Genomic DNA, 23,383 nt, shown 5'->3' with positions numbered 1-23,383 from the left:
ACATACAAATAAGCTTGAACCTATTACACCACCTCATCATATCTTAACATTTTGTCATACTTGCTTCACTCACTTTTCTAAGAAATAAAATATTGTTGCTATAGTCAAAACTCTGTAGTCCTTTGCCCGCTCAGAGTTAAGCACTACTCTATGATATTTAATTTATCTTTTATAGATTAGACCTCTGGTGCTATCAGCTAAAACTAATGATAAAGACTGAAGCCACCTTTTCAAAACTGAAAGGACTGAAGCCCTATGGTCTGAGGCATCATTTTCACTAAATGGGCTACATTTTGGTTCATTGTTTTATTATGACTTTATAATGTGAGTTTAACCAGTTTTGGTAGGTAATTTGCATCCTCTTTTTTTTTTCTGAACAGTTTGGATAATTTACATACATAATGCCTCTTTATCTGTAAATACTTGAGTATATGTTTCCTGAGAACAGACTTTTACACAGGATATTTGTCTGAGGCAGGGCATTTAATATTGATAGATTACTCTTCCTTAATACACAGTCCATATTCAAATTTTATCAGTTGACCATTATACCCCATCCTCCACCCTTCCGGGGTTCTTTTCAGGGTCTCACACTGTATTTAGTTGTCACATCTCTAGTTTCCGTTAATCTTGGACAGTTCCTCAGTCTTCCTTTGTCTTTCATAACTTGTACATTTTGGAAGACTACAGGTCAGTTGTGTTGTGAACTGTCCCTCAGTTTGGATGTGTCTGATGTTTCCCCATGATTAGATTCAGGCCATTATGATGACCAGCCATCCCAGTTTGCCTAGACTTCTCCAGATTTAGCACCAAGAGTCCTCCATTCTGGGGGACCCAATAGTCCTAGACAAACCAGAATGATTGATCACCCTGATATAGCATTAATATTGGTCCCTCTCAGGGAATTATAATAGGAGGTCTTTACATTCTTTTTTTTTTTTTTTTTTTTAAGGCGGAGTCTGGAGTGCAGTGGTGTGATCTCGGCTCACTGCAAACTCCACCTCCCCGGTTTAGGCCATTCTCCTGCCTCAGCCTCCTGAGTAGCTGGGACTACGGGTGCCTGCCACCATGCCCAGCTAATTTTTTGTATTTTTAGTGGAGACGAGGTTTCACTGTGTTAGCCAGGATGGTCTTGATCTCCCAACCTCGTGATCTGCCTGCCTCGGCCTCCCAAAGTGCTGGGATTACAGGTGTGACCCACCGCTTCCAGCCTTTCTTTACATTCTTAAATTGTATTTATAATGTTTTTCTCGAATATAGAAACAGTTCATTTTAATGAAGTCAGATAGTTCAGAGATGTACAAAGTTAAAATGTGAAACTGCTGCAGCGTCTCATGCTTTTGTTACCTGAGGATTTAGCTGATTTGAGATGTTTCCAAGTTTCCCCAGGTTGTGTAAGAGAGTGGCTCTTATTTTACTTTGTTTTTTATAAAAGGGAAAAAAGCATTGGGATTTTTTTTTTTTTTGAGACAGTCTTGCTCTGTCTCCAGGCTGGAGTGCAGTGGCATGATCTCAGCTCACTGCAACCGCCATCTGCTGGTTCAAGTGATTCTCCTGCCTGAGCCTCCTGAGTAGCTGGGACTACAGATGCACACCACCACTCCCAGCTAATTTTTGTATTTTTAGTAGACACGGGATTTCATCATGTTGGCCACGATGGTCTCGATCTCTTGACCTTGTGATCCGCCTACCTCAGCCTCCCAAAGTGCTGGGATTACAGTCATGAGCCACCGTGTCCGGCCATGGGAACATTTTGTTTTAACTGTGAAACAAATTAATTTGGTGGTAGTAGAGAGAACACACTGTTAAATATCCAAAACGTATTTTTGCCATTATTTTCAATAATTCTAGGTTTTTTTCTGTCTTTCTAGGGTGTGCCATGTGACTTGGTGACAGGTGAAGAGCGTGTGACAGTTCAGCCAGATGGGAAACAGTCTTCACATGTTTCTTGTACAGTTGAGATGTGCAGTGTTACAACTCCTTGTATGTATATGCCGTTTAAGAAACTGGTTTGGTATTTTTAATTTTTTTTTTTTTTTTGAGACAGAGTCTTGCTCTGTCACCCGGGCTGGAGTGCAATGGTACTATCTCAGCTCACTGCAACCTCTGCCTCCCCAGTTCAAACAATTCTCCTGCCTCAGCCTCCCAAGTAGTTGGGATTATAGGCACCTACCACCACGCCCGGCTAATTTTCGTATTTTTGCTAGAGACAGGGTTTCTGCGTGTTGGTCAGGCTGGTCTCAAACTCCCGACCTCAGGTGATCTGCCCACCTTGGCCTCCCAAAGTACTGGGATTATAGGCGTGAGCCACTGCGCCTGGCCGTGGTGTTTTTAATTTTAAAATATACTTGAACATGTGGAATACGATTTTTTTGTGTGAAGAAAAAATTTAAAAATCTAGAAAAAGAAGAGAATAAGTATGACAAACGTGCGATCCTACCACCACTGACAAATGCTTGCACCTGACGTTCTTGCCCTTTTTCTCTGAAAAGAGCTAAAATGTTAATAAGTGTAGTTGAAATTTCCTTTATACCACTCTCCAGTTTAATTCCTCTCTCCTCTTTTGTTCTAACTGTTAACAGATATTTGGTGTGTATAGTTTTCCTGTCTCTTTTCAGGATGTATATTATGTCACTGATATGTATTACTTATCAGTATTCTAGATTGTTGTGTTTTTAAAACATTTATGTGATTATTATGTTATTGTTCTACCACTTGCTTGTTTACTCCACAAATGTGTTTAGATCTATCTAGTCTTGTTGAAGTATCTATAGCTACATATTTGTAGTTACTTCATTTAAACTGTCTTATAGAATTCCATCTTAGGACTGAAATTATTTGTTACCCATTTGTTAAAGGATATTTAGGTTGTTTAAAATGTTTTCCTGTTAATGTGCACCGCCACAGTGAGCTTCTATTTAAAGTTGTTTTGTTTTGTTTTTGAGTCAGGGTCTCACTGTGTCACCCAGGCTGAAGTGCAATGGCGCAGTCATGGCTTACTGCAGCCTGGACCTCCTGGGCTCAAGCAATCCTTTTGCCTTAGCCTCCTGAGTAGCTACAACTACAGGTGTGAGCCACTACACCCAGCTAATTTTTTATTAATAAATTTTTTGTGGAGATGGGTTGTTGCTGTGTTGCCCAGACTGGTCTGTAACTCCTGGCCTCGTGTGTTCCTCCCACCTAGGCCTCCCAGAGCAGTGGGATTACAGGTATAACCCATCGCGCCTGGCCTTAACATTTAAGTGAAAATTAACTTTTTCCTTATTATGTAAGCAATCATGTCTTCGTTACTGAAAATATAAAAATGTAAGCAAGCAAAGAGAAGAAAACAAACATACATAATTTCCCAATCCCATCTGTCTGGAATCAACAAGTGTTAAATAACCCTCTGGTATATATTTTCCAGACTTTGTCAATATTTGTGTTCATGTTGTGTATGCATATAGTTATGTGTGCATGGTGGGTGTATATATTAAACAAATAGGAAGGTGCTTTACTATTTTGTTGCTTGCTTTTTTCATTTTAATAATCAACTTTGTGAGATGAATAGTTTTTAAAAAACCAATACATTATAAAGTAATATATTGTACAATAGCACAGAAGTTTATAAATCAGAATTTCTTCTCTATGTCCTCTCTTCTAGTCTTGTTTGTACATATCCAGATCACTGAGTACTTTTTTTTTTTTTTTTGAGACAGGGTCTCACTCCTGTCATCCAGGTGTGAGTGCAGTGGCACGATCACGGCTCATTGCAGTCGCCATCTCCTGGGCTCAAACAATTCTCCCGCCTCATTAAAACATTTTTTTTTTGTAGAGAAGAGGTCTCACTTCGTTGCCCAGGCTGGCCTTGAACTCCCAGGCTCAAGCAATCCACCTCGCCTCAGCCTCCCAAAGTGCTGGGATTACAGACATGAGCCATCATGTCCAGCCTCAATAAGTAATTTTTAATCTGACGATTTTTCAATATAGAATTAGCTTTCTTTACATTTCTAAGTGTCATTGTAAGTATATTAATTGTATTTTTAAATGTTCTCTTTTCAATTCTGTGGTATTTGGAGAAGAAAGTAAAAATATAATATATGAATTACAGAGATTGGAATCATATATTTGGAAGCATTTTAGCTTTAGAAAATAAGATGAGACACTACTCTTTGCCATAGTGATAGATTTAAAACCCCTAAGAATAAGCATAGCTGAGGCCCAAGGAATTATTCCTTCTGCTTTACTTTCTGCTCCTGAGAGCTGCCTGGTTTCCTGTTGTAGAGATGCTTCATTAGTAAATGAAGGGCTGTCACCTCCTTGTTCTGCAGCTTGCCTTCTTCTTTTACTTCTGTCTAGATGTGATAGCTCTCATCAGGCAAATTCCTCAGGCTGTCTCTTAGATTGCAAAAAGTAGGACAAGTGGAACTGCTCAGTTTGGGAGGCAGTGTGGTAGAGTATATAAGAATATAGACTTGGAGCTGGGTGTGGTGACTTGTGCCTGTGAATTCTGGCTACTTAAGAGATTGAGATGGGAGGATCGCTTGAGGCCAGGAGCTCAAGGCCAGCCTGAACAACATAGCAAGACCCCCATCTCTAAAGAAAAAAAAAATTTTTTTTTTGAGCCAGAGTCTTGCTCTGTTGCCCAGGCTGGAATGCAATAGTGCAGTCGTGGCTCACTGCAGCCTCCGCCTCCCGGGTTCAAGTGATTCTCCTGCTTCAGCCTCCAGAGTAGCTGGGACTACAGGCGCACACTACCACGCCCGGCTAATTTTTGTATCTTTAGTAGAGACAGGGTTTCACCATGTTGGCCAGGATGGTCTCAATCTCCTGACCTTGTGATTCGCCTGCCTCGGCCTCCCAAGAAAATGTTTTTAAAATTAGCTGGTCATGGTGCTGCGTGCCTCTAGTCCCAGCTTCTTGGAAGCTGAGGCAGGAGGATTGCTTGAACCTAGGAGTTCGAAGTTACAGTGAGCCATGATTGTGCCACTGGACTCAGCCTGTGTGACAGAGTGAGGCACTGTTAGGAAGATCACTTTCAACCCAGGAGTTCAAGGCCATCCTGAGCAACAGTGAGACCCTGTATCTAAATTAAAAAGAAAAAAAAAAGAGTATAGACGTTGGAGCTAGATGGCCTGGGTTTGAATTTCATCTCTGTACTTACGTACTGTATAACTTAAGGCAAGTAACTTAATTTCTCTGGGCCTCTGACTTTTCTGTCAAATGGAGATAGTGCTAATACTTAACCTCATAGATTTGTTGTGAGGATTAAGCAGGGGGTACTTAAGAGGAGGTAAAACACTTAGAACAAACCTGCCAAAACACTTAGAACAAAGAACCCAGTAAGTGGTGGTGATGGTGGTGGTGGTGATGGTGATGCTTGAATTTTGGTATTGGAATTTGTTTATAATGCTATTTTAGTGGATGTTATTGCTCACATTAACTTTTTAATTTTCAGACGAAGTGGCTGTAATTGATGAAATTCAAATGATTAGAGATCCAGCCAGAGGATGGGCTTGGACCAGAGCACTCCTAGGTTGGTGGTGGTAATGCTATAAAACCTGAACTTCATGACATCTGCACTGAGATGCATTTTTATCTGCTTGCCATTACCAAATAGAGTCACTTAGAACCTTTCTTTTGACACAAAAAAGTCAACTAAGTATGAGTTTTTATTTTCTAAATATTATTTTAATAATGGGAAATCCATTTTTTCCTGTGCTAAAACTAGCATAACCATGTAATTAAAGTTAAAATGTTAAAATCTCATATTTACACAACTACAATTTATGTTTTGGTGTGTTTTATGCTAGTCTTTTTTTTTTTTTTTTTTTTTTTTGTATGTGCATATGGTGTTTTGAGAACATCTAATTTTGTATCTTGCTTTTTTTCAGTTTGGTTTTTCATGTGATATTTTTCATATTACATATTAATATGATCACATATCTCTGTTGAAGGGCAATACCATAATTTGCTCCATAGAGTTGAACCTTTTTTTCCCTATTACTAATAAGGCTGCAGTAAAAATCTTTGTGGCCAAAGCTTTTTATTTTTTGAGACAGGGTCTTGCTCTGATGCCCAGGTTGGAGTGTGGTGGCACAGTTGTGGCTTACTGCAACCTTGACCTCCTGGGCTCCAGCAGTCCTCCCAACTCAGTCTCCCGAATAGCTGCAACGACAGCTGTTTGCCAGCGTGCCCCTGGTTAATTTTTAAAATTTTTGTAAAGACAGAGTCTCCCTATGTTTCCCAGGCTGGTCTTGAACTCCTGGGCTCAAGCACTCTTCCCACAGCCTCCCCAGATGCTGGGATTATAGGCATGAGCCACTTCACCCAGGTTATTTTCTTTTTTAAAAAATATTTCTTTAGAATAGGCTCGGCCGGGCGCGGTGGCTCAAGCCTGTAATCCCAGCACTTTGGGAGGCCGAGGCGGGCGGATCACGAGGTCAGGAGATCGAGACCATCCTGGCTAACACGGTGAAACCCCGTCTCTACTAAAAAAATACAAAAAACTAGCCGGGCGAGGTGGCGGGCGCCTATAGTCCCAGCTACTCGGGAGGCTGAGGCAGGAGAATGGCGTAAACCCGGGAGGCGGAGTTTGCAGTGAGCTGAGATCTGGCCACTGCACTCCAGCCTGGGTGACAGAGCGAGACTCCTTCTCAAAAAAAAAAAAAAAAAAAAAAAAAAAAAAAAAAAAAAAAAAAAATAGAATAGGCTCCTGTAAGTGGAGTTCTTGGGGTCCATAGACATAAATGAACATTTCTACTACTTGATGTTGGAGTGAATTTTTGATCATGTTTTAGGGCAGGTGTTTTCAAATTTAAAAACAAATAGCTGAACTTGGCTGGGTGCAGTGGCTCAGGTCTGTAATCCCAGCACTTTGGGAGGCCGAGGTGGGCGGATTGCTTGAGGCAAGGAATTCAAGACCAGCTTGGCCAACATGGCGAAACCACATCTATACTAAAAATATAAAAATTAGCCAGCCATGGTGGCGCATGCCTGTAATCCCGGCTACTGCAGAGGCTGAGACACAAGAATCACTTGAGCCTGGAAAGGAGATGTTGCAGTGAACCACGGTGAACCGAGATCATACCACTGCACTCCAGCCTAGGTGACAAAGCAAGACTCTGTCTCATGAAAAAAAAAAAAAAAAAAAAAAGCTGAACTCTTTTTTTAAACAAAGAGTATACATTGGGGCCGGGCGCGGTGGCTCAAGCCTGTAATCCCAGCACTTTGGGAGGCCGAGACAGGCGGATCACGAGGTCAGGAGATCGAGACCATCCTGGCTAATACGGTGAAACCCTGTCTCTACTTAAAAATACAAAAAACTAGCCGGGCGACGAGGCGGGCGCCTGTAGTCCCAGCTACTCGGGAGGCTGAGGCAGGAGAATGGCGTAAACCCGGGAGGCGGAGCTTGCAGTGAGCTGAGATCCGGCCACTGCACTCCAGCCTGGGTGGCAGAGCAAGACTCCGTCTCAAAAAAAAAAAAAAAAAAAAAAAAAGTATACATTGAAGCCTGTTATGTAAAGTAGATGGAAGTGTATCTGCTCAGGGATAAGGAGCTTGGAGTTTCTTCTGCCCTCCAACCCCCAGCCTCTGAGGTACCTCAGCAATTCCATGGATCCTAATTTGAAAAACACAAGTATAGGACCCATGTTCAGTACTAAGCATCCAAATGCCAGCTTGTAATCTTGGCTGGTTTCACTCTGCTAGAGTTGAAACCTTGGCCAAAGCAATTTAAAAGGCCTGAGATTAATAAAAATTGGATAATCTTGGCCCACTAGAAGTGGGTGGTTATTTCGAGGTTTGCATCAGAGATAATATTTTTGAAAATACTTCGTAAGATTGTAAAGCAATATGTAAGCCAATGTAAAGTACTTTAGCTATGTCAAATGTTGCATATTTAATTATACATCTTTAAAATTAAGAAACCCAGTTTTGCATTGACAGGACTCTGTGCTGAAGAAGTTCATTTGTGTGGAGAACCTGCTGCTATTGACCTGGTGACGGAGCTTATGTACACAACGGGGGAGGAAGTGGAGGTATTCGATTAGATGCTTTGGTCTCCAGGTGGCATATCAAATAGTCCAGAGTACCTAGGCAGTGGCTTCAGAGGCCGTAGATAATGCCAACATCAGAACTTAACTAAAAAAGAAAGCTTCATTTTCTTGTGATCAACTAGATCGTATATATTTGATTGAACCTCATTATCTGAAGTTCTGACATCATCATACCCTAAGTCTTCCAAGAATACAGGAAATTCTTCACTTCTTGACAAAACCTTGTGGGGCTTGAGTAGATCTCTTCAAATTAAATAAATCAGTACTCTTAGAAGTTTGAGACCCAGCAAGTTTGTCGTTTTGAAAGTCTTGTATGTCAGATATTGGGGCCTTTGATACACATCTAATTGCCAGACACAGTTTATATTCCTTTTTCAGATTCTTAGAGTTGGAAGTAACTGGTTTCCTTTTAATTCTACTTCTCTTTTTCTTTACCAGAGTTCTATGACAAAATGAAGTATTATTATTATTATTATTATTATTATTATTATTTGAAACAAGGTCTCACTCTGTTACCCAGGGTGGAGTGCTGTGGTGCAGTCACAACTCGCTGCAGCCTCAGCCTCCTGGACTCAAGTGATCCTCCCACTTCAGCCTTCCAAATAGCTGGGACTACAGGTGTTTGTTTGCCACCATGCCCGTCTAATTTTTTATTTTTTTGTGTGGAGGGCATCTCACTATATTATCAAGGCTGGTCTCGAACTCCAGTGCTCAAGCAGTTCTCCTACCTTGGCCTCCCAAAGTGCTGGGATTATAAGCATAAACCAAGGAAATAGTTTTGAATTCGCCTGTTATTTTAGTTTTGCGCTCAGTGTTCAAGGAGAGATAGTGGAATGTAGTAGAAGAAATTTTGGAGTCCATTCTGTGTTTTGCCATTCTTAGCTTTGCATTCTTTCTTTTTTTTTTTTTTTTTTTTTTTTGAGACGGAGTTTCACTCAGTTGCCCAGGCTGGAGTGCAGTGGCGCCATCTCGGCTCACTGTAAGCTTTGCCTCCCGGGTTCATGCCATCCTCCTCCCTCAGCCTCTTGAGTAGCTGGCACTACAGGTACCTGCCACTATGCCCGGCTAATTTTTCTGTATTTTTAATAGAGCCGGGGTTTCACTGTGTTGGCCGGGATGATCTCGATCTCCTGACCTTATGATCTGCGCGTCTCGGCCTCCCAGAGTGAGTTTTGCATTCTTTTTTTTTTTTTTTTTTTTTTGAGACGGAGTCTCACTCTGCCGCCCAGGCTGGAGTGCAGTGGCCGATCTCAGCTCACTGCAAGCTCCGCCTCCCGGGTTTACGCCATTCTCCTGCCTCAGCCTCCCGAGTAGCTGGGACTACAGGCGCCCGCCACCTCGCCCGCCTAGTTTTTTGTATTTTTTAGTAGAGACGGGGTTTCACCGTGTTAGCCAGGATGGTCTCGATCTCCTGACCTCGTGATCCGCCCGTCTCGGCCTCCCAAAGTGCTGGGATTACAGGCTTGAGCCACCGCGCCCGGCCCGAGCTTTGCATTCTTTAGACAAGTCACAGGTTAGACTTTCAAAATGTGCCTCAGATGTTAATTTTTATTGGGCTCAGTTTTACTGTTTTATAAAATGGAAATAGCAGTTAATAACCTTTCTGAACTTAACACATTGCCATGAAAATGAAGCATATGAGAAAAAGCTTTGAAAATATATGAAACACTGTGTTTCATCTTACTACTTTAGAGATGCCAATGAGAAGTGATGGTAACGCTTATAATTATAACAAAATAAATGTTTTTCTGTGTTTTCTTTTGAAAAAATTGGTACTTATCACAATTTAGCTTAACTGCATTGCAAGCTTTTTACCTAATCACTAGTCACAAGAAGTTGAGTTGGGTGTGTCACTTTGCCATTTCATGTCTTTATTGTAGGTTCGAGAGTATAAGAGGCTTACCCCCATTTCCGTGCTGGACCATGCACTAGAATCTTTAGATAACCTTCGGCCTGGGGACTGCATTGTCTGTTTTAGCAAGAATGATATTTATTCTGTGAGTCGGCAGATTGAAATTCGGGGATTGGAATCAGCTGTTATATATGGCAGTCTCCCACCTGGTAATTATTGACTTTCATCATGACAAGATATGAAATCTCCTATCTCCTATCTTTGCAATTTATGTTGAGATACGTATAAAAAACATAGTAAACAATATTGAATTAAGCTGCTTGATGTATTGGTAATTTGTTAAACATCATATAAAATAAATAGTTTTCTGTTTCATTTAGTGGAAATAGAAGTATTTTCATTATCGTTCTTGTTAGTTGCTGCTATTATTAGACCGTATCTTAAATGTTGAGTTTATTAATATTTTCTTACAGAAGTGTCATTGAAATCTGGACTTGACCATGTCCTTTTAAGTTGTAGTCCTGAAATCTGTGTCTTCAGGAGTAAGTCTAGTGTGGTGGGGGATTGTGTTGCTATATGACGGAGTATTTGAAGGAATGGATGTAAAGGATAAGTGGCTCCTTGAGGATATAAAGAAATAAAGTTTGAAACAGTAAAGGTTTTATCATTAAAAATGGGAAGAACAGGAGTGAGGGTTTCCAAGATGTACTTAGCTCGATGTAATAAAAGACTGAGAACACTGATTTAACATAAATTGTTCTTGTTTTAGGGACCAAACTTGCTCAAGCAAAAAAGTTTAATGATCCCAATGACCCATGCAAAATCTTGGTTGCTACAGATGCAATTGGCATGGGACTTAATTTGTAAGTAATTTGTTTTTAATAAACATGAATATTCATTGAGTTGAATGGTGGTTTTTTGTTTTTCAATTTTCTAATTGGCATTAATGACCAAACACTTTGATTTGGGAGAATAAATATTATAGGCTAGATTTGAGATTTATCTTGCCTACACCTATTGAGGGGAATAAAAATAAAATGTTAAATAGCACCAGGACTTTTTTTAGGGACAGGGTCTTGCTCTGTTACCCACGCTGGAGTGCAGTGATCCAATTGTAGCTCAGTGCAGTCTTGAACTCCTGGGCCCTAGTGATCCTCCTGCCTCAACCTCCGGAGTAGCCAGGACCACAGGCACACACCACAAAGCCTGGTTAATTTTTTATTTTTTTGGGTGGTGACAAGGTCTTACCCTGTTGCCCAAGCTAGTCTCTAACTCCTGGCCTCCAGTGATCTTCTCACCTCAGCCTCCCAAAGTGCTAGGATTGCAAGCATGAGCCACTACACTCGGCCCACACCAGGATGTTTGAGTGCTGCCCTCCACTACTGCTAACGTATCGTACTATGTCACTTTATTTTCAGTTTTTCAGTCAGGTGTCCGAGTGCCTAGTATGCATGTGGGGCTAGTTATTATCTCTAAATGATAACAATGTTAAGCCTAAATATTTATTTATGTATTTATTTATTTTTGAGACAATCTCACTCTGTGCCCCATGCTGGAGTACAGTGGTATGATCATGGCTCACTGCAGCTTCAAACTCCTGGGCTCAAGCAGTCCTCCTGCCTCAGCCACCCAAGTACTAGAGCTACAGGCACACGCCAACGTACCCAGCTGATGTTTTTAATTTTTTGTAGAGACTTGGGTCTTGCTCTGTTGCCTAGGCTGGTTTTGAACTCCTCGCCTCAAAACAATCCTCCTGCTCCAGCCTCCCAAAGTGCTGGGATTATGGGTGTGAGCCACTGTGCCAGACGTTCCTTAATTTTTTAAGTGGCAGTCAAGGTTGCAAGAGGACTAAGCTAGTATTGAAGTGAGCATTATGCAATGACCCAAGTATTGGAGAGTTTTTCATACAGTCTGCAGGATCACTTTTATTTCTGTTTCAGGAGCATAAGGAGAATTATTTTTTACTCCCTTATAAAGCCCAGTATCAATGAAAAGGGAGAGAAGGAACTAGAACCAATCACAACTTCTCAAGCCCTGCAGATTGCTGGCAGAGCTGGCAGATTCAGCTCGCAGTTTAAAGAAGGAGAGGTTACAACAATGAATCACGAAGATCTCAGTTTATTAAAGGAAATTTTGAAGAGGCCTGTGGATCCTATAACGGTAAGGTGTAACATGTTAATTACTACTTCTCTGTGGAGGACAGTCATTCTTTCCCTCACCCACCATCCAGACTCTCGCCTCAGACACATTTCTGGATACAGACATAAGTGAAAGAAAGTTTTGTGCCATGAAAACTGCATTTAAAAAAGCCCTACTTTATTGCTTTGGAGAGCCATGGAGATCCTTTGATCAGAGAATGGTATGCAAGTAAAGGTCCAGATTGACAAAGTTTAGCGAGCCTGATTTGCCTTTAGTTCTTTCTGGAATCTAGCAGCGGGAAGGAACAGGGAGGAAAGCAGTTGCTTCAACTGAGCACACAGAGCTACATTAGTGGACTGAAAAATGACCAAAAGCCTGAGTATAGACGAAACCCTTGAGTATGGGGCAAAAACAGCCCTAAACAATACAACTTCATCCAGTGAGGAGAAGGTTAAATTTTGGTTAATATTAGTTAATGAGTTAGAATTGTACCTGTTTGAAACAAACTTTCTATTAATAGTTAAAATTTAAAGTTGCCTGGAAAATTCACTTACATGGCTTATCTCATTTGTCCGTGACACTAGATGAAGGGGAATATAGACATGAGATCATGCAGGGAGAAGCTTCCAGGGGAAGGCTGTGCTACAATCATTTCTGTAACTTCTTAGCAGTACAGTTAGGTTCGTGGGTGGCTCCCATGACCTCCCTGCTTCCCTCCTGGGCACCTCATGTCTTGAACTCTTCTTCCCTCATGACTAATCTCTCTTGCCTCTTTTCCTCTTTGTCTTTTTCATTCACTTTCTCTCTCTCTGTTTCATACTCCATTCCTTATACTTACCTGTGGCCGTGTCTAAGCACTGTAATGTGCAGTGAAGAGAACTCACTTCCAGTTCAGAAATGCTCTCATGTCTTTCTAGATGTGTGTATGTATGTTAGTTTTATGGCCTTGGTTAAAGTGAGTGGGTTTTTCTTACTCATTTTAATTCAGTGAGGAGAATTGAGACATGGAAAACGGTTTTACCCTGGAAAACAGATTTTTCTTTCCTTTTGTTTTTTGAGATAGTGTTTCACTCTGTTACTCAGGCTTCAGTGTGGTGGCATGATCACAGCCCACTGTAACCTCAATCTCCTGAGCTCAGGAGATCCTCACACCTCAGCCTCTTGAGCAGCTGGGACTTTAGGTGCTCACCACCATGCTTGGTTAATTTTTAAAATAAATTTTGTAGAGATGGGATCTCCTTATGTTGCCCAGGCTGATCTTGAACTACTGTCCTCAAGTGATCCTCCCACCTTGGCCTCCCAAAGTGTTGGGATTACAGGCATGAGCCACAGCACCTGGCCATAAAATCTTTTTTTTTTTTTTTTTTTTCTTTTTGAGACGGAGTCTTGCTCTGTCGCCAGGCTGGAGTGCAGTGGCGCGATCTCGGCTCACTGCAAGCGCCACCTGCTGGGTTCAAGCGATTCTCGTGCCTCAGCCTCTAGAGTAGGTGGGATTACAGGCACCCGCCACCACGCCCAGCTAATTTTTGCATTTTTAGTAGAGACGGGGTTTCACCATGTTGGGCAGGATGGTCTCGATCTCCTGACCTCGTGATCTGCCCACCTCGGCCTCCCAAAGTGCTGGGATTACAGGCGTGAGCCACTGCGCCCGGCCCATAAAATCATTTTTTATATGCTGTCAGATCATCTTAGGTTTTAGAAATATGAGTAAAATATAAGCAAAAGATAATTTCTCAGTAGCCATAATCTTTCATTTTTACTAAATCATCTCATCAGCTTTTCTAATAATAAATGGTAAAATGATGTATTTTCTTTTACTCAAACTCTTGGCATTTACTTCATTTGGTGACAGTTTAGCTTGAATGTATTTATTTGGTGAGAGCTTAGCCTGAATAGGACTTTATCATGCAATAACTTAAGAAAATTTGTCGTTTTTTTTTAAAAAAAAATCAGCTTATGATTGTTTTTTCTTTTACTAAAAGGCAGCTGGTCTTCATCCAACTGCTGAGCAGATTGAAATGTTTGCCTACCATCTCCCTGATACAACACTTTCCAATCTCATTGTAAGTGGAAACTCCCTTTCGAATCGCTTCTAAAAATGTCGATATGTCAAGTGATTACTGTTTAACCTCATGAGCATGAATGGATAGTCTGCCTTTGAGAGGTTGCTATTTATAAAATTTATTTTACAAGCGAAAACTTTTTCTCAAAATCTTTTGGGACTTTAGTCCTGAGGAATTTCCTCTCAGTGTTTCAGGTGGGGAAGGATATGAGGCAGTGATGAAAGCAAGCCTTTATGGAAGTTTGTTCTGGATTAAAGAGATTGCCTTTTTTTTTTTTTTTTTTTTTTTTTTTTTGAGACGGAGTCTTGCTCTGCCGCCCAGGCTGGAGTGCAGTGGCCGGCTCTCAGCTCACTGCAAGCTCCGCCTCCCGGGTTCACGCCATTCTCCTGCCTCAGCCTCCCGAGTAGCTGGGACTACAGGCGCCCGCCTCGTCGCCCGGCTAGTTTTTTGTATTTTTTAGTAGAGACGGGGTTTCACCGTATTAGCCAGGATGGTCTCGATCTCCTGACCTCATGATCCGCCCGTCTCGGCCTCCCAAAGTGCTGGGATTACAAGCTTGAGCCACCGCGCCCGGCCGAGATTGCCTTTTATAGGCTTGAGTGTTATTCATTGTTCATTTTAATTGACTTAGGCAGTCTAGTAATTTCATGTCTTTTTTCCCCAGGATATTTTTGTAGACTTTTCACAAGTTGATGGGCAGTATTTTGTCTGCAATATGGATGATTTTAAATTTTCTGCAGAGTTGATCCAGCATATTCCGTTAAGTCTGCGAGTGAGGTATATTTTCTGCACGGCCCCTATCAACAAGAAGCAGCCTTTTGTGTGCTCTTCACTGTTACAGGTAAGCCTTTATCTTTAAGATATTTTGAGTTCCTTCAGGTTCATACAGTTTCCCCAAACAGTACTTTGTTATTCAAAATAAAACAATTAGAAGAGTACTCTGTAATATGAGAGACTTTGTAAAAACTTAAATAGGGATTAATAGTAGCAATAGTAGCAATAGTGTTGAGTTTTCTTAAGTGTAAAGCACTGAGCCAGGGGTTACTGTCTTGTGTGAGCACCATGCCAGGGTTCTAGCCCCTTTTTACTCATTTGGGTAGGGATGTAAATCTCTGACTTCTGAGAATCACAGGATTCCTGGGGGCCAGGAAGGACAGTGGACACTGAACTTCCTGCCCCGACTTGCTGTTCTCTCACCTCTCTGGGACTTTGCCCGCCCTATTTCCTCTGCTTTGCATGCTTTCCCCACCCCACTAAACCCAAAGGCCTCCCCTTCTCTGAATCTTGTCCTGACTCACTGAGGTTCATTGCCATTTCCTCTGTAGGCCTGAGCATTCTGCATACGAGCTATATTCTAATCAATTCTACCTCTAAACTTATTTTTTAAATAACGTAAATAGTCCAGTGCTGTGGCTTATGCCTGTAATCCCAGCACTTTGGGAGGGCAAGGCAGGAAGGATTGCTTAAGCCTAAGAGTTCGAGAACATCTCCAGCAACATAGCAAGACTCCATCCTTTAAAAAAAAAAATTACATAAATAATACATACATTCTCTTTATACAAAATGAAAACATTACAGATAGCTTAAATGTGTCTCCCTCCCAATCTTAGTCCTCTGAAATAACTACTTGTGTAAGTTTGTGTGTGTCTTTGCAGACTGTTTTTCATTGTGTTTGCCTACATGCATGTTCATATGGAAACACTAGATTTGTGAGGGTACATTTCCCCGTAAAAAATTATCTTTTGTTTTTTGAGACAGAGTCTCACTCTGTCGCTCAGGCTGGAGTACAGTGGTGCCATCTCAGCTCACTGCAACCTCTGCCTCCTGGATTCAAGTGATTCTTGTGCCTCAGCCTCCTGAGTACCTGGGCTTACAGGCACATGCCATGCCTGGCCAATTTTTGTATATTTTGTAGAGGCGGGGTTTTGCCATGTTCCCCAGGCTGGTCACAAACTCCTGAGCTCAAGCAGTCCACCCGCCTCAGCCTCCCAAAGTGCTAGGATTACAGGCATGAGCCATTGTGCCCAGCCCCATCAACGTTACCTTAATGAATTACTCACAATTTGCCTTTTCTTTTTCTCTTAACAATATGTGTTAGAGACCTTCCATGTCCAGATGTTTACCTAGAAAATATGTTTCTTAGAGCTGGCATTTGTGAAAAACTTAGCTAGCATAAGGTTGAAGTTTATGGAACAGTCTTAAACTACTGTAAACTGACCTGAGTGGAACTCAGTCCCATGGCCTTGGCCCCATTCACACCATCCTTTAAAGAGCTATTCTAGTGAATAGAAGCTCTTTACTAAAGTGTAGGGAGTCTCTGGAACGTGCAGGTCAACAGTTGCTTGTTTTCTTAAGGTCTCGCTATGTTGCCCAAGCTGCGGTGCAGTGGCACAGTCATGGCTCACTGTAACCCCAAACTCCTGGGCTCAGGCGATCCTTCCACCTCAGCCTCCTGAATAGCTAGGACTACAGGTGTGCGCCATGATGCACTGTGTGTTTTCTTTTTGAGATGAAGTCTCGTTCTGTTGCCCCAGCTGGAGTGCAGTGGCATGAACTTGGCTCACTGCAACCTCCGCCTCCCAGGTTCAAGTGATTCTCCTGTCTCAGCCTCCCAAGTAGTTGGGATTACAGGCGCCCGCCACCATGCCTGGCTTATTTTTTGTATTTTTAGTAGAGATGGGGTTTCACCATGTTGGCCAGGCTGGTCTCGAACTCCTGACCTCAAGTGATCCACCCACCTTGGCCTCCCAAAGTGCTAGGATTATAGGCGTGAGCCTCCTTGCCTGGCCGCTCCATGTGTTTTCTGTTTGAAAATTAGAATATGAAATCTAGAGGCTTTTCCTTTTTTCTTGATCTTTGTCATTACTGAACTATGAAAGAGCTCAATCACATTGATGATTTACCATGCCCCTTAGGACTGTGATTTGGAAGCTGTGCTCCATGGAGCTCCTTTAGGGCCAGCTGCTGGATGGATGGATGGATGGATGGATGGATGGATGGATGGATGGGCGGGCATCTCTCCCTGCCTTCTCTGCATAGCTCCTTACTTAGCTCTTTTATGTATTGGTCTTCCATTAGTTGTCTGTGGCCAAAAAGAAATAGAGCTACTGCCTTTATAAGATAACTTGAGAACTCATGCTTGGCCTGTCCTGCCTGGCAGGTAGTGTGGTCACATTTCTGTCTTTTATGGCTATCCTACTTGGCATTTATTAAACTTAGCAGAGTGGACCAGACTGAATTTAACAAAATTGTGGCATTATTTAACCACAGTTGATCTAAAACTACTCTTCCTCGCTGAAGTATTGACCTTGTTTAGGTTAAGCATTTAGAGATAATTTCCCCTAATTAGGAAATGAATCGTTTGAAATCAGCTTGAATCTTGAAGCTGAAGATTTTATGTAAACTCTTGCTTGAGGGGTCTTACTGTGTGGTTATATGTCTATCTTCTGTAGTACAGGTGATGTATAATATTGCCTAATGTCTGGAATGCAACATGGTTTGCAAAGCACATTCCCCAGCAGTGTCTTGTGGTTCAAGACAGGGCTGTGGTGTCTCATGTTACCAATGAGGAAGCTGAAGCACAGAGTGGTGACTTGGCCAAAGCTACACAGCTCGCAGGAGGCAGAGCCAAGACTGACTTCCGACCAGCCTTGCACCAGGCCACCTCAGAGGGATTCTATATAATAAGGGAGAACATTAACAAGATAAACTTAAGCTCGTATTTGAGGTTATAGGACTATTACATAATAAGATAGAGGCTGGGCGCAGTGGCTCAAGCCTGTAATCCCAGCACTTTGGGAGGCCGAGACGGGCAGATCACGAGGTCAGGAGATCGAGACCATCCTGGCTAACACGGTGAAACCCCGTCTCTACTAAAAAATACAAAAAACTAGCTGGGCGAGGTGGCGCGCGCCTGTAGTCCCAGCTACTCGGGAGGCTGAGGCAGGAGAATGGCGTAAACCCGGGAGGCGGAGCTTGCAGTGAGCTGAGATCCGGCCACTGCACTCCAGCCCGGGCGACAGAGCGAGACTCCATCTCAAAAAAAAAAAAAAAAAAATTAAGTCATAATGAGATAGAAGTAGGAGTCTTCAGGTACTGTCTGTCCATAGCTTAGAACATCACATATTCCTAAATAAGAGTTAACAGACTTAGGCCCTGGAAAGTTAGTCCTTCTACAGCTTCTTTTTTTTTTTTTTAAACTGCTCCTTGTGGAGCAGGGATACTCTATAGGTTGTGTGCCCAGAGTAGCCCTTGAACTTCTGCTGCACATATTATTACCCTGGTTTTAGAAAAAGAAGGAAATCATCTTTTTTTTTTTTTTTTCTTTCTCCAGATGGTCTCACTCTGCTGGAGGGCAGTGGCATGATCATGGCTCACTGCAGCCTTGACCTCCCTGGGCTCAGTAATCCTCCACCTCAGCTTCCTGAGGAGTAGATGGAATCACAGGCACACGCCTCCATGCCCAGCTAATTCTTTGTGTTTTTTATAGAGATGGGGTTTCTCCATGTTGCCCCAGCTGGTCTCGAACTCCTGGGCTCAGGTGATCTACCTGCTTCAGCCTCCCAGAGTGCTGGGATTATAGACTTGAGCCACTGTACCTGGCCTTATAAAGTATTAAATGTTCTTCAAAAAGGAGAAAAGTACAAAGGAGAAAAGAAACCACCTGTCTATTGAAATACAACCACAATTAATGTTTTTGTTTTGCTTCCTTATTTTTTCTCTTTCTAATTGTAGACTTAAGGGAATTCTGACACTTCTATGAAACTCTTTTCCTCTTTCTTTCTCAGTTTGCCAGGCAGTATAGCAGGAATGAGCCCCTGACCTTTGCATGGTTACGCCGATACATCAAATGGCCTTTACTTCCACCTAAGAATATTAAAGACCTCATGGATCTTGAAGCTGTCCACGATGTCTTGGATCTTTACCTGTGGCTAAGGTACCAACATTTTTCCTTTATGTGCTCTCATTTTTCTAGTAGGACAAATTAAAGGTTTTATGAATTTGTTTTTCTATTTCAAATTATGGACATATTTGCAAGATGCTCTATATTATGTCTGTTGTCCATAAAGGCAGTTCAACTGATGGAATGGTTTATACCCGTTCCAAAAATGACTTGAGTTACTGCAATTCTAGTTAAGATGGCTGGGTGAGAAGGAAGGTCCACTGGACTCTTTCTGGTCAAAGGATGGTCCTTGGACCAAAAGCACTGGTATCACCTGGGAGCTTGTTAGAACTAAAGAGTGTCAGGCCCATCCCTGACTTGATCAGATTCTGCATTTTAACAAGATCCGTGGGTGATTCACTTGTCCATTATCATTTGAGAAGTCCTGTTCTAGGCCAGTGATTCTTAAAGGAGGGGCATGTCCCTCTCTAGGGACAGAGTCTATCAAGGTATAGTGCTGACCCTCCCTCAGGATGACATATTCCTCGGATGTGTGGGGACAGAAATAAAGGTTGAGCAAAGGCACTGAAGAGAGTTTGCAAAAAGAACATTTAGAATTAATCAATGTCAAGATGTAGGTGTGCCATTGAGAGTAGTCCAGTGACTGCGATAAGAGCTGTTGCCATAATGCTAATGTGTCTTTTTCCCAGCTACCGATTTATGGATATGTTTCCAGATGGCAGCCTTATTCGAGATCTCCAGAAGGAACTAGATGGTATTATCCAAGCTGGTGTGCACAATATCACTAAATTGATTAAAGTGTCTGAGACGCATAAGCTGTTGAATTTGGAGGGCTTTCCATCAGTGAGCCAGTCACGATTGTCAGGAACCTTAAAGAGCCAAGCTAGAAGGACACGCGGCACCAAAGCTCTAGGGAGTAAAGCGACTGAGCCACCCAGCCCTAATGCAGGAGAGCTGTCCCTTGCTTCCAGATTGGTGCAGCAAGGACTCCTCACTCCAGACATGCTGAAACAGCTAGAAAAAGAGTGGATGACACAACAGACTGAACGCAGCAAAGAAAGAACAGAGTCTGGGACTCATCCAAAAGGGACAAGAAGAAAGAAGAAGGAACCTGATTCGGACTAGTTTTCTGTTCCTGTTTTTTTTGTTTGTTTGTTTTTTTCTTTTTTTAAATTTAATTTTGCAAATAAAAATCTATTTTGAATCCTTTTTCCTCATATGCATTTACTCCCTGCTCTAGTATTGTGGCTATCTGGTACTGGGAGTTTTTTGGTGTGAGGGGGGGTGTATGTGTGTGTGTGTGGTTTTTTTTTTGCACAGAAAAATCACTCTTGGCTAAACTATTTTGGTTTTTTTTTTTCAGCATTTAGAAAATACTAGGATATCATAGAGGTTTAATTTAAATCTTTATATAATGGCCATTTGTAGAATAGTACTGAGACAGTGCACCATAAGGGAACTCTGCATGGGAATAAAATCGTTTTGGTGAATCGTTTGACCAGCTTCCTATGCCATGCTGAGGATGTTGTGGATGGAATTCTTTGACAAACATTGCTGTCTATTGTACCCATATACCAGAGGCTATTTAGGTGCTGGAAATATGCAGTAAGCAAGACTGGCAATGTTCTACCCTCATGGATCTCATATTTTGGTAGGAGAGACAGGAACAGGTTAACAAATCATGTCAGGCCAGTGAGGACAGAGATTGTAGTCTATTTCACTGCTACATCCACAGTGTCTGGAATACAGCAGAAGCAAAATCAGTCTTTGTGAGATGAATGGGTGTATTTTAGAGAAGACTGCTAGAAAGAAGTAGAATAAGTAAAGAGTGATGCTGGGTGGCAGGGATGGGCTGTTTTAGGTAGGGTGGTCTTCCCTTGTCCAAAGGCCAGTCTGATGCATAGTGGCCTATGCTTGTCCAACGAAGTTTTCAACCCTGTTCAGAAACCTAGCTAAAAGGGGTTTAAAGGTGGAAGCTTTGGAATTAGACAGATGTGGTTCCTTTTCTTATCACTCACAGCTTAGTAGCCTTGCCATCTCTGGGCTTGATCTCACATTTGAAGAAAATGGTCAGTACGCTCACTTAGAGTTGTTTTGGAGGTTAAATGTGATCATGTGCCATTTAGCACAGGGCCTGGCACACAGGAAGCATTTTATTACATAAAGGTTTGGGTCCAGTCTGGGCTGTGAATTGAGCTCTCAGATTATTCTGACAACTGAACTAATTTCTTGAGCAACTATTGAATTGAGGCTGACATTACAGTAGGGATTAAATATGATTTGATTCAAATTGGGTGAGGGAACGCAGCCAGATTTGCAACCTCTCTGCTTTTTTCTTTTTCTTTTTTTTTTTTTGAGGCGGAGTCTTGCTCTGTTGCCCAGGCTGGAGTGCAGTGGCCGGATCTCAGCTCACTGCAAGCTCCGCCTCCCGGGTTCCCGCCATTCTCCTGCCTCAGCCTCCCGAATAGCTGGGACTACAGGCGCCCGCCACCTCGCCCGGCTAGTTTTTTGTATTTTTAGTAGAGACGGGGTTTCACTGTGTTCGCCAGGATGGTCTCGATCTCCTGACCTTGTGATCCGCCCGTCTCGGCCTCCCAAAGTGCTGGGATTACAGGCTTGAGCCACTGCGCCCGGCCTCCTCTCTGCTTTTTTCTTTGGTAGTTTAGCGGTGACATTTAACTGAGATGACAATCTTCATTCTGACCTTTGCCTTCATGGAAATAAAGGCTAAGTGGGTGGCACTCACTCTATATCCGCCTTGCTTATGTATAAACTAGTGAAATGCCTGGAAGGGCTTATCTCTTGATATTCTGCAACGAGGCAACTGCAGCTTCTAAAATTTGCTTACCCCTGTGACTTACACCATAGCAGACATAATCCTTGTCTAGATGGTTACAAGAAATATCTATGAACTGAACCAAATAGTGGATTTGGTCCCATTGTATTTAAGTAATGGGGTACATCACTTACAGTGCTGTTAACTCTCCTGTTTTCTCTAGTTTGGGGGCCAGAGTTGGTAAGTCAGAGAAAAGACTTAGACAAGACACTTAAAAACTAAAGCAAGTGAAAAGTCCTGAATATGTTCAATAAGGAAGCGGCTGGGCGCAGTGGCTCATGCCTGTAATCCAGCACTTTGGGAGAACAAGGCAGGAAGATCGCTTGAGGCCAGGAGTTTGAGACCAGTTTGGGCAACACAGTGAGACCCCATCTCTACAAAAATTTTTAAAAATTAGCCAGGTGTGGTGGCGTTCACCAGTAGTACAGCTACTTGGGAGGCTGGGGTGGAAGCTGCAGTGAGCAGTGATCATGCCACTGCATTCCAGCCTGGACAACAGAGCTGAGACTCTGTCTCTAAATAAGTAAGTAAATAAGTTAAAGCCTCAAATAAGAGAGGTGGAGGTGGGAGGTGCTATAAGGGAAGGGTTGCTTGAACATTTAGCTAACGAGCATTTATAAATAGTGATAGTTCGCCCTTTCAGGCCTCCTTCCCTTGGAGGGAAAGGAGGGCACTGTGGTTAGAAGAGACTAAAGAAAAGATGGCAGCATGGGAAGCAAAACAGGAAAAGCACAACTGGAGCGGCCCTGGAGAGTTCTCTTCAGTGTACCTAAAACTGTCGCCAAGAAAGCAGCCTCGTCTTCCTTCTCTGCAACAAGCTTGACATGTCACTTATCTTTCTTTGTGGGCTTCAGGGCCAGCTAAATTCCGGCGTTCATTTCCATTTCACGATGGTCATGTTGCTTTTTCTGAAAGCCCTTTCCTATCCTTGCAATCTTCTCACGTGATTTTGAAGTACTTGCCTGAGAGCCCTCCTTGGATTATTATGGATTCCACTGAACTTAAACATGGGATGTGGACTAAGGCTTAGAGACTATCACTATACAGACCTGGTAATCTAATAAAATGTGGTTAGAAAATGACTGAGAATAATATCCAGTGACTTGTAATCTTTTGTATGTTATATATGTGGAAGAGTATAAATCTGCAAAATGAAACTCTTGAAAAGTGACTGTAAATCACAAATATATAAAACTATTATCACAAATCAGAGTCTCTTATGACTCAAAACTGAGTCTGTAATTATGATGCAGCCATTCTGTGTGTGTCTAACTCAAACCTATTAGGATGTAATGAAAAGTAGAGGTTTGCTAAGGGACAGGCAAATGGATAAGGGAATCATGCTGAGATTTCCCTCCCCTGTTTCAAAACTTTAAAATACATAAACCTGGCTGGGTGCAGTGGCTCACGCCTGTAATCCCAACACTTTGGGAGGCCAAGGCAGACAGATCGTTTGAGCTCAGAAGTTCAAGACCAGCCTGGGCAACATGGCAAAACACTGTCTCTACAAAAAAAGCAAAAATTAGCCAGGCATGTTGGTGTGTGCCTGTAGTC

At 42.2% G+C, this 23,383-nt stretch overlaps 1 protein-coding gene across 1 annotated transcript in view; it reads left to right on the top strand.

The window, feature by feature from the left end:
* Window positions 1-20,202, top strand: part of SUPV3L1 (Suv3 like RNA helicase) — a 31,256-nt gene extending 11,054 nt beyond the window's left edge. The window contains exons 6-15 of the mRNA XM_010362817.2: window positions 1,872-1,983; window positions 5,438-5,515; window positions 7,927-8,018; window positions 9,917-10,097; window positions 10,658-10,751; window positions 11,829-12,048; window positions 14,010-14,090; window positions 14,755-14,931; window positions 18,878-19,026; window positions 19,683-20,202. Coding sequence (XP_010361119.1) covers window positions 1,872-1,983; window positions 5,438-5,515; window positions 7,927-8,018; window positions 9,917-10,097; window positions 10,658-10,751; window positions 11,829-12,048; window positions 14,010-14,090; window positions 14,755-14,931; window positions 18,878-19,026; window positions 19,683-20,118 — 1,620 coding nt within the window. The 3' untranslated portion in view covers window positions 20,119-20,202. The remainder of the gene's footprint in view (window positions 1-1,871; window positions 1,984-5,437; window positions 5,516-7,926; window positions 8,019-9,916; window positions 10,098-10,657; window positions 10,752-11,828; window positions 12,049-14,009; window positions 14,091-14,754; window positions 14,932-18,877; window positions 19,027-19,682) is intronic.
* Window positions 20,203-23,383: the final 3,181 nt, after the last annotated feature.

The sequence above is a fragment of the Rhinopithecus roxellana genome, chromosome 11 (assembly GCF_007565055.1).
Source record: "Rhinopithecus roxellana isolate Shanxi Qingling chromosome 11, ASM756505v1, whole genome shotgun sequence".
Classification (NCBI taxonomy): Eukaryota; Metazoa; Chordata; class Mammalia; order Primates; family Cercopithecidae; genus Rhinopithecus; species Rhinopithecus roxellana.
This window is presented reverse-complemented; position numbering and strand designations above follow the sequence as displayed.